This window comes from Brassica oleracea, chromosome C6, assembly GCF_000695525.1.
Source record: "Brassica oleracea var. oleracea cultivar TO1000 chromosome C6, BOL, whole genome shotgun sequence".
NCBI lineage: Eukaryota > Viridiplantae > Streptophyta > Magnoliopsida > Brassicales > Brassicaceae > Brassica > Brassica oleracea.
In genome coordinates, this window is record NC_027753.1 from 26,509,600 (window position 1) to 26,520,924 (window position 11,325).

General features: G+C 36.3%; 2 protein-coding genes and 1 pseudogene across 2 annotated transcripts; all 3 read right to left on the reverse strand.

Moving 5' to 3' along the window:
• Positions 1 to 435: 435 nt before the first annotated feature.
• Positions 436 to 5,659, reverse strand: LOC106296543 (annotated as a pseudogene).
• A 1,351-nt stretch (positions 5,660 to 7,010) lies between these two features.
• Positions 7,011 to 8,275, reverse strand: LOC106298880 (NADH dehydrogenase [ubiquinone] 1 beta subcomplex subunit 2-like). Its single transcript, XM_013735012.1, has 4 exons — positions 8,093 to 8,275; positions 7,838 to 7,883; positions 7,664 to 7,714; positions 7,011 to 7,234 (listed from the first exon to the last, which is right to left on the reverse strand). Exons 1-3 carry the CDS (start codon positions 8,191 to 8,193, stop codon positions 7,664 to 7,666), a joined length of 198 nt encoding a protein of 65 aa, XP_013590466.1. The 5' UTR covers positions 8,194 to 8,275; the 3' UTR covers positions 7,011 to 7,234.
• Positions 8,276 to 8,726: 451 nt separating this feature from the next.
• LOC106298954 lies at positions 8,727 to 9,684 on the reverse strand. The gene is made up of 2 exons (XM_013735082.1): positions 9,517 to 9,684; positions 8,727 to 9,261 (listed from the first exon to the last, which is right to left on the reverse strand). Exons 1-2 carry the CDS (start codon positions 9,627 to 9,629, stop codon positions 9,054 to 9,056), a joined length of 321 nt encoding a protein of 106 aa, XP_013590536.1. The 5' UTR covers positions 9,630 to 9,684; the 3' UTR covers positions 8,727 to 9,053.
• Positions 9,685 to 11,325: the final 1,641 nt, after the last annotated feature.

Below are 11,325 nucleotides of genomic sequence, written 5' to 3' on the forward strand. Positions count from 1 at the left end.
GGTTAATTTTGATATTTGAAAAATTAAATCATGTGTTTCAATAATATATACAAATTAAATCATCATGGTCAAAAAGAGTTGTTAGCGTCTTTAATATGTAACATTTTATCATGACATACAAAAATATTTCTTAAATCACGTTAATCTTGGTGATTATTTTGGACAAGCCAGCTGACTAGCTGAGTCGCTAAGGGCAGGAACGTCACCAAGCACCATCATCCAAGACTGTAAACCGGTCACTGGAAAGTGGGAACGCCTAGAATGTCCACATGACTGTATATACACTTATACAGCCATTTTATAGCTGCTTGGACTCATAAAAATGGCTGAATTCTAAACTTAGTAACTATCTCCTAAATATTAATTTAAAATTTTGAAGTAAAGCGGTATAGATTAAGAGAATTCATGAAAGCAGAAAGAGAACTAACGGGAAGTTTCTTTGTTCTATTTATTGAACACAACAACCAAAACAGCTCCAGTATATGTTTGAGCATTACATTTATTCAAAGATAGGAACCAAACACAAGTTATGTGAAACAAAACATGAGGTTATAGGAGAAGAAGAACAACAGATAAGGCACATTAATGGAATCGGCAGCAACAATAATTTTAGCACATCAAATTCCTCACCTTGTGGATGAATACATCAACGACATAGAACCAAAATCTGCTCCAAGGAGAGTCAAAAGGGAGAGATGAGAATATTCCAAGAAGTATGGTCACATAAGCTGCAAGAAAACTCCAGTAGAAAGAACCCATGTCGATTTGGCTCTCATCATCATTCACTCCGTTGTCTGGTTCTTGAAAAGTACTTCCATCGCAGTTTCTGTTGGTTAGTTTTCTACAGAGAAGAGGATTACCTACGAAGCTTTGTGCATCAAAGGTATTAAACTGTTTCCCTTGAGGAATGACTCCTGATAAATTGTTGAATGAAACATTGAAGACCGCGAGGCTGCTCAGCTCTGTTAGTCCTTGTGGGATCCGGCCTTGTAATCTGTTGAAGGAGAGATCAAGGCTTTCTACATTCTTGAGACCTGAAAAGCTTTCTGGTATCACCCCTGATAACTTATTGTGAGAAGCATTGAATGCTTGTAGTTCCAAAAGACCTCCAAGTTCTGTTGGGATATTACCGCTAAGCTCATTTTCTGATAGATCCAGTCCAAACAATAAATTGAGATTTTTAACTGCATAAGCATCCTACCGGTGTTTCATTGCAAATTCAATTTTCATATAGATGGCTGAACTGTACATCTGAAACGGATTTAGCACAATGCGAGATCTGAAATATATAGTATCTTGAAACTCGTTTACACCGAAGTCTTTATGCGGAGAGAAACCAGTGAACAATGTACCACCTATGAAAAGATTGCTGTAATCATCATCATATAATATATACTTTTTCCCAAAAACAAAGGATGTATTTTTGAGGCATGAAGGTATGGATCCATTCAATCTATTGTTGGCAAGATCAAGAAGTTGGATGTTTCTTAGACCACACAACTGGCTAGAAATATTGCCTGTTAAGTTATTCCCCCGAACAAGAAGAGTATGGTTGTTTTGGATGTTGGTGAACTCCGGAATATTTCCAGGCAATCTGTTATTTATCAGATAAAATACATAGAGATTCTCCAGCAATGTGTATGGAATTTCTCCTGATAAATGATTGTCTTGAAGGAGTAAAACTGTTAGATCATTTGATTTGACACACGGAGGTATGTCCCCAGATAAAATGTTTGCAGATAGGTCCATGAGCAGAAGATAGGGCAAATAGAACAAAGAAATAGGTATCTCACCTTCCAACGAGTTGTTTGAAACCTGTAGCGCCATTAAGGATGGAAATTTGCCAATCCAGCTTGGAATAACACCTGTGAGATTGTTGTTTGAAATCTTAAGTAGCTGCAAGTATTTTGAGTTCCGCAAACCTTCTCCAATCTTTCCAGTAAACATATTGTTATCCATAGAAAGCTCCCATAAGAGAGTAAAGTTGACAAACTCTGGAAACACTTGTCCGCTTAGTTTGTTATGTGACAGCTTCAAGTATTTCAAGAAATAACCATTCATAACAAAACTTCTTGGTAGCTCCCCATGGAAGTTGTTGTGAGATAAATCCAGAAATTCAATACTTTTGATGTTACCTAAAGAAGATGGCAGATTTCCTTGAAACCCATTATTAGCTAGTTTCATATACACTAAATGAGGAAGTACCCATTCAAATGATTGAATTCATTCAATGACACGTCCATGAAAAGCAGTTTATGAGCAGATTTTGGTAGCTGAAAGCTAGTAAATGAATTATTTTGTAGAAGGAGAACTTCGAGTTTTGTATTGTTTGCCAATAGCCAAGTAGGAAAAGTTCCAGAAATTGTATTGTCAGAAAGATCAATGTGACTCAAATCCTTCTGGTATAGAAGAAAATGAGGAACCTTTACCAAGTTGCAAGATGGTAGGGAAATATGACTCAGTTGAAATTTTGGCCTCCAAAAACTTCCAGATTCTACTTTAAATGAGTTGGATCTTGAACTAAGTTTGAATAACCTCAACTCTGAGAGGTTGGCAAGCGAATCAAGTGGGAAGGAGCCTTCAAAGTTGTTATCAAACAATGATTATCAAACAATGACAAGTACTTGAGGGATTCAAGTTTACCGAGAGCAGATGGCACATTCCCATTTAATTGGTTTGATGAGAGATCAAGAACTTGAAGTCCAGTCAACCTAGTTAAGCACAAAGGAAACTGACCTACTATTTTGTTTCCACTGAGATCAAGATCTTGCATTTTCTTCATTTCGCAAATCCCTACAATAATCAAATGCAAAAAAAATTGTACAGATGACTAAACGGTAATTCACCACCATTTTTAACGGAGTAGCTTAGGATATATTTAGTATTGCCTTGCAATTCTATTGAGCCAGAAAATTCATTATCACTTAAATCAGAGCTTCCAGTTTCTTCAGGGCAGATAACTCTGCCACATGAAAAGCCCACACAAGGGTAAAGAAATACCTTTACCTACGAACATAATGATCTCAAGAATGACATATTCACAAAAAATGTTATATGGACAGTAGTTTTGAGCTATATCCGTATTTTTTGAATGAATGTCAAATTTTATTTCAATCAAAAAGTTACATTGAATGAGTCCTACTTTACCTTGTATTGGTATGGAGCCATTAAGTTTGTTTTTACTCAGGTCTAGGAGTTCCAAGTTTGTCAATCTTCAAATTCTGAAAGGGAGTCCAACATAAATAAAAATGTTACAAACTGGATGAAAGACGCATAAAGCTAGACCAATAATGATAAAATTGAATAATTGAACAAAATATACATCACAAGTAAGGCAAACTATATCGAAATGGAAAAATACACCTCTAACTGGAAAAGGGCCACCGATGTAGTTGGACCTAAGAAACAGAGTTGTGAGTGATGTCAAAGCACTGAGAAAGGAAAATATTTGTTGTCAAAATTATTTTCAGAGAGATCTAGGATCTTTAAGTTTCTTAATCTCCTTAAACTTTTATAACCTGCAAAGTGCAAACAGAACCTTTTATTTTGGATAAATGCAATTGACAAACTTGCCTTGCAGTTTTGATAGTTCAGAAAATTTGTTACGACTTAGATCCAAAGATTTCAGCTTGCTCAGGGCAGATAACTCTGCCAAAAGACAAGCTGACCGAAATGTAAGCACATTTAATTACCTACGAACATCATGATTTCTAAGATTACATTAACCACTAACCACTATTATATGCAGTCATTAAATCCACCAAAAGTCTGAGTTACCTTGTATTGGTATAGAACCATTAAATCTGTTGCCACTCAGGTCCAGCAGTTCCAAGTTTGTCAGATCTTTAAGTTCTGAAAAAAATCCAACATATATAATTATTTACTCAATCTAACAACAGAAATCTTATCAATAATAATCAGTTTATCCATTTAATTACAAAGGGGAAAACATACCTTTAGCAGGAAGAGAGCCACCATAAAAGTTGTTATCCCCAAGAAAAAGAGTTTTGAGTGATATAGCAGAATTAAGAAAGCGAAAGATACTGTTATTGAATCTATTTCTAGAGAGATCCATAATCTCCAGCTTTCTTAATTTCCTTAGGGTTTTATAACCTGCAAACGAGACTCTTTTAAGAATATAACAATGAAAAATCTCGAGAATTTGTCCCTTGTCATCATTTTTGAGTTATTTTACAGAATTTGTCGTAATATAAAATACTTTCAAAATTTTGAAATAATAAAGTAACATATGGTCCATATAACAGTAAACACCAATGCATAACAAAATGATCAAACTAACCACAAGGTGAAATCGAGTAAATACCTTCAACATCATCAAATAAGCCACTGAACTGGTTGTAGTAGTAGTTGTTCCTGGATAAGTTCAGACTACGAATATCTTCAAAAGGATGCAGCAAAGAAAGATTTAGGAGAGAATTCTCTTTGAGGCTTAGTGTTCCAAAGGCAATCTCGGTCACTCGTTTGCTTGTACGATTGCACTTAACTCCCTCCCAACGGCAGCAATCGCTCTTCGTGTTGTAAGTCCAAGTAGGGAGAGCATAGTCGGAATACTCTTCAATAGTAATTGAAATTATGTATTTCACGAACTCCAACAAAGCCTTCCTTTCTTTTTCAACACAGCCTTTGTATCCATGTAGCTGACCTAACACTAATATCACCAATATCAAGTATTTTCCCAAGAAAAACATCCCCTTCATTTTTTTCTAATGATTTGTGATTTTAATGCAAATGCTTCTACCGTTTATATAAATTCAACAAGAAATGATTCTGTATATTCAGAAAAGTCCAAGAGTGGCTTATTGAATATCTCTCTCTAGTTTTCCTCTGACCTCTCTCTAGAAGTTTTCTAAAAACGAAACAGTGTTCGGTGGCAGGTGGTTTCATCACCGCGGGTCACCTCCCTTCTTTTGTCTTTTCTGTTTTTTGCTCTGATGAAATCCGATTGTATTCTTAAGTCTAGTCTCGGGTCATCTTCCGTTTAGCGGATCCTCTTTTCTGGTTGCGGATAATAAAATTTCGATTTATCGGATCTCTTTTTCCGCTGCGGAATTTTCCTTTCTGGCCTGTCCAGATGTAATCCCCTCTTTCGCAAAAATTCTTCATCCCGTTTTGTTTTGATTTGGGTTCTCTTCTTCTTGAGTTATGCCTCATCCTTTTTCTATGAGTTTAAATCTCACTCTTAAAATCTACAAACAATCGAGTGTAGTAGCTCAGATGAAAAGGAAGATAGAAATGTTGGTTTATCTCGATCATTGTATGGAGGATCTAGCAGAGTTGGCATCTTCTTGTTTGAAGATGGTCCAACAAAAAATATCTTCTAATTTGATTGAGTTTTCCCAAAGGTCAATTCACCGGAGATGTTTGAGTCCCAGATTGGAGCGACGGTTATGGCGAAGGAGTGAGTTAAAGAGTGCAAATCTCGGCAACAATGTATGTGTTAAAAGAGTGAGAGAAAGCTCCGCCGGTGATTAGAAGGTCTTGATCGTTAACGGAGCCATAAAGATTGTTGGAGAAGTTGGATCATTCAAGTTGCATGTCACTTTTTTAACACGTGTCTTGTCCTGTAATATAAATCTAGCACATATACGATATGTCTGTTGCCTTTTTAATTATTGTACTCTTTAATTTATTTAGGTTAATGAAAAGTAATGTTGACAAAACAAAAAAAAAATCAGAAAAGTCCAAGTCTCTGTTAATCATTAATCATAACTAGGTCTGGACATTTTAACCTAGACCCGAAAATCCGAACCAGAATCAACCCGAAAATATCCGATCCGAAACCGAACCAAAAATTTATAAGTACTTTTTGGGTCCAAAATTCTTTCATCTGAAAAAACCGGAACCGAAAGGAACCGACCCGAATAGATCCGGATCCGAAAAGAACCGACCCGAATAGATCCGGACCTGAAAAGAATCAACCCGAATAGATCCGACAAAATAAGAACCTATTTGTACCCGATTTAAAAACATGTATATCCAAAACTATAATTTTTATGTTCTATTTTATATATATTATTTTATGATTTACTTAAAATATCTTTTGTTAACAATATATGTTATTATTTTGCAACATTTTAAGTAATATGAAACTTTAAAATGTAAAATTTAGAGTTTAATAACATTTTATTATAATTATTAATAGTTTAATTTAGTTATTTTGTAAATTTTAGATATATATGACAAATATCAACTAAATTGATGGAATTTAGATATTTCATGTTTTTTCATATCTTAAATATCCGAACCCGATGCGGACCCAATATAAACTCAAAAGCTATGGATATTTTATATGTATTTTAATTATTGACCCGAACTGACCCGAACCCGAGAAAAATCGACATGAACCCGAACCAAAATTTTTGTAAGTACCTATTGAGTCTAAAAGGACCCGGACCCGAAAGAAACCGTCTGAATCCGACCCGGAAACCCGACCGCCGAGGCCTAATCAGAACACTCTAAAGTCGTATGACGTACGTTAAGTGAATGATTGCTATAGTTAACTGATAAATGTATGATAAGAGAAGTCAAGGTCTTTGTAGGGAACACTCATAATAAAGGTGTAACAAAGACTTTAGTTGAAATGTCTCCCAGCATTTATGTTGTAAGGTAAGGAAATCAAAAGAAAAAAAAACATAATTCAAGAGATAGAGGAAATGGAGCGAATAAAGGTGAAGATAATGGCGGCAGCCAATTTGGCTACTGGCGAAGATTAATAAAAATAATATCCATTAATACACACGGTGGAACCATAGTGAGACTAGACATGTTATCCCGGACAATCGGTTATGAATTTGACTATGTTCCAAAATTTTTGCATTATTTCAAAATCTCAGATTTATACACCGCGGTAATACAAACACCTACAAATAGATAGACGGACATATGTCAACAGTTTGTATGACTTAAAATGTTATCGAGTTTGGAACCATAGATACAATTTTAAGAACCCTTCGCAATCAAACACTTGCCGATTCCTACACACCACGAGATTAGCAATCGATTTATTTTAAAATTCATTTGTTTAAAGACAGCAAAACAACAAATAGTGTAACACCAACCGGAGTAGCAACTAAAATCAAGTCTTACAAAGGTGTGTACAGAAACAATATCACGTCTTCTTCACAATTCTCTTTATTTCGACATATTAAGCTGAAAATAAAACAGAGACGGTCCATTTTCTCGTCATGATCTTCAAAAGGTTCAATGATACCACCTAGAGTGAAAAACCAAAACAAGTTTAGCTCACGCAATTTGAGCAACATATACAAAAGATTGTAACGAGGTTCCAGAGAGGTGAATTCGAGGGTAATATAGCACCATCAGTGTATGGCTAACATCAAATCTATCGATGTGTCTCAATTAAAAGAAAACTCGAAACATGTGCCACAAAACTAATAACAAGCTTCAAGATAATAACACTTCACTTCGCCTCTAAGAGGATTGCCGATGGGAAATCAATCCAAGTCCCACATTAAAGTTTAGACAAATAATGTCTAATATATAAATAGTATCCAACTTCATTAGTATGAAGTTTTTTGGCAAGTAGCCCAAATGTTTAATAAGGCATTTGATATTTTTTCAATATTCCGGTGATAACCAAAATGTGCTTAAGAACTATCAAAAGCGTGATCACATTCATTACCTAGTGATGGTCTCCGTGGTCACCATGGCCATCCCAGGGGTGCCTCCATCCCTAGTAGTTGCCAAGTAACAAAGATCACACATTTAGCCACCACCATGGAGGGAGTAAGAAACGAAACAAATGAAATAAATAAAAAACTATATAGACGTAACAAAGAGTGAGAGTGTTACTTACCATGACTACAGGACCGTCTTGCTTTGCTCTGTACAGAATCCAGAACCTTTAAAAAATATATCAAGATGATGAGTTTATGATGTGAATGCTAAGAAAAAAAAACAATATCTAGGTGATTGGTTCTTCAAATCATAATCAACTTCAAATCAACATCTACCTTATTGCCTCTAATCCTAAGTTTGACATTCACAAGCTGAAACACGAATTAACATGGATTCGATTCTTCGAAAAATCAATTAAAAGATAGAGATGTACCACATGACGCCGCACAAGCCCTTTCCGGCGACGGTGTGCCACGTCTTCGGAGTTTGCACGGAGACTCCCTTGTATGTCATTCCTCCTCCTACGCCACCCATTTTCTCAAATTCGCTACTGCAATTTCAACTCTTTTCTCCTACCTGAGATTTCGATGCAACCATGTAGCTCGTGACTTTTTTTATTACATGTCTTTTTTACAAGGCCTCAACTAAAACGAGGCCCAATTGAAAGACCAAAGAAAGGCCCATATCTGCAGATTTCATTCGTTTTGCTACTAATTAACAACTTTTTATTCATGAACTGAAAACATATTATTATTTTATTTTATTTTTTGAATAACCGGGAGGTGATTAATCCCCCGGGCCGGCCGGGTGCAGCAGTTAATACCAAGACATGGCGTAAACCCACCTTCCTAATGGAAGTCGAACTAGGGGCAGAAACTCCGAGGGCTAAACTATCTAACACACCGTTGGTAAAAACTTATCATCTCCCACAACTCATTGTACCGGTTGATTGGTTATCATTTTGTTATGTGTTTGTGGGTGGTAAAAGTTAGCGTTTTACAATATTACAACAACAAAAAGGAACATTTTCTTACGTTTTGTACTGCCAGTCTCTCAAAATCTAAAACTGTTGTTTTAAAATGCAGTGTATGCGGACTAATTTCTTAATTTCAAAACCACCATATACAGGAGAATTTAAAAAAAAAAAACAATATTTTCAACCACTTTAGTTCCGAGTTAAGTAGCGCTCTGATTTGTCTAAGCTAAGCCCTGGAATAGCAGCACCCATCCATCACCTGGTTTCCAATATCAGGTCAATTCTTCAAAGGACAGGAGCTACCAGAGACAAGTCTGACCTTAACTGTCGTCTTCATCAGCATTCACGCCACAAAGAAAAGGGTTGGTCATGGTTGCGTAAGAATATAAAAAAGGTTTACACTTGCTGCTCCTTCCTTTTACATAGAGAGCGGAAGAAGCATCCTCCGCTTCTTGTTCCTAGCTATTCTCGCTTGCTTTATAATTTTCATACAGAAGAGCAAAAGCAAGCTGACACAAACCAGGATGAATGCTAGTTGCAACCGCCTGAAGAACAAGGATACTGCTGAACACACCAGGAGTAGTAAGATCACCAGCTCCCAAATGACAAAGACCACGACATGGACCCTGGAACAAAAGCAAATGACACGAATGTCATAACTACCACAAGTAACATGTCACAAAGCCTACAACAATAGAATCAAGATGGCAGTGAACTCAAACACACAAGAAATTAATATGAACGTTTTATTCATTACCGAACATAAGCAAGAAGGACATAATTATGAATCACATAATGTCAAGTTCATGTAATGAAACCCTTTAACATCGTGTTCGTGTTGGACGCAGATCTCAAATCTTTTGATTGTATAGTTTTCGAACCTGGAAGATGAGAAATTGGAGGTGGAAGAGAAGAAAGAGACGGAGGCCCAATCATGCTTTGAACGAATCTGATATTCCCTGAGCTGCTCCGCTAGATTCGATCTCGTTATCATCGCTTCCTCCAAACACGAGATGCAGGTAGAGGAATCTCTCAAAACAACCTCTCACTCTCCGTGTCAACAATAATCGGGTCGGGTTATAGATTGGATCCGTATTCATAGGCCTATGTTGTGTGTATTGGGCCTTTTGAAGTAACTCGTTAAGGATCTCTATTTAATTAGCCCTTTTAGCGGCAAGCTGATATCCACTTAGTCATTGGAGACTTGACAAGTTAACATGAAAGCTTTTTTTTCATTTCACGGTTGATTTTATTTAAAATGGAACGTTTTGAAATATTAGCAATGTATATATCCAGTCCCGTGTCCCATCCATATAAAGTGAGTGATAAACATCGTTGAATATTCCTGATTTGACAGCATTAAGGTAAATATCACGTCCACAAAACGCAGACGGGCGGTGATTCAGGTGACAAGCACAAATAGAAGAAGAAAAAAACAAGCAAGTGATGCGCACTCAGAGCACTTTAGTCACTTCTTTTATGCTAAATTAGAAGTTTATAAAATTGTTCGCACTATTTTAAAATCTACACTAATTTCTCGTAATATATTACCAGGCAAGTTGGTTTTATCACGAAAATGTCGGCTACAAGATAGTGAGATACCGTCTTGCTATCACCAAAAATATAAAACTCAAAGAATAAGGACAAAAGAAGACGACCATTGTTGTAAATGTAGTGTTGGGGAAATACTTCTGTCATTATTACTGTCGACCAGAAGGTCCATATATATACAAGGTATTAGACCGTCATAAGGTCATGTTTATCCTAACAAGATAAGGATAAGGATAAACATTATGTTACAGATATACATAGAATATATACTAGATAAACACATAGTCTCTGGTTGTCTTTATCATGTCCCGGATTGGGTCTGCAGTACGGGCTGGTCCATGGTCGATCATCATTTGGTTTATAACACTCCCCCTTGATCGACACATCCGGTACAGGTTCGTTGCATGCTTAATGTTGCCTCATTAAAACTTCTCCTGAAAAACCCCAAAACCAATGTGGCAAAATGGGAAACCAAGGACAGGAAAAAGAGTACAACACATGAACTCCCCCAAATGAATGCATCACTGTAGTAGACGCATTCCCATCTGGTATCCGAGTCTTCTTGAACGTTGAAGTTGCCTATGACTTGGTGAAGATGATCAGCTGGATTCTCCTTGAATGAACTTGTAAGTCTTAGATGAACTGATGGTGCTTCAAACGGTGCTCGGATGGACTTTATAATCTGCAATAAAACTTTACTTACAGGTCCTTTTTCATGTCCCACGGATTCTCTTCGGTTATATGGCTTTCCCAAAACATGGACATTCAATATATATTGAGTCATAGACCCAGAACACATAACTTTACTTCATATCTTTCGTTCATTCGGACTTATATCTCTTCGTATGTGCCAATGGCTTTATCCATTGTAACCAATCATTCTTTATTTTCTTTTGTCGATCCATGTTGAGCTATAGACCTTGTCTATATTCGTTCATAATCATGAGTGTCTAAGGTCATACCATCAATAATTATTTGCTGCAATGAAACTCATCACACAATGAATTCGCAGTCATAAACTCATGTCCTTTTGATATCTTGCATATTTCCATTATCTTATCCATTCGTCCATGTGCATTTTGATCATATAGACTAGGATTTAGCCATGTTTAGGTTACATTTTGCATACATGAGTCTCT

Bases quoted from the DNA above. Each gene is read 5' to 3' on its own strand.
- LOC106298880 (XM_013735012.1), bottom strand. From the start codon at position 8,193: ATGGGTGGCGTAGGAGGAGGAATGACATACAAGGGAGTCTCCGTGCAA. The intron at 7,884-8,092 runs GTACATCTCTAT...TATTTTTTAAAG, and splicing joins GGCTTGTGCGGCGTCATGTG to GTTCTGGATTCTGTACAGAG. The intron at 7,715-7,837 runs GTAAGTAACACT...GGCAACTACTAG, and splicing joins AAGACGGTCCTGTAGTCATG to GGATGGAGGCACCCCTGGGA.
- LOC106298954 (XM_013735082.1), bottom strand. From the start codon at position 9,629: ATGATAACGAGATCGAATCTAGCGGAGCAGCTCAGGGAATATCAGATT. The intron at 9,262-9,516 runs GTTCGAAAACTA...CTTTTGTTCCAG, and splicing joins TCCAATTTCTCATCTTCCAG to GGTCCATGTCGTGGTCTTTG.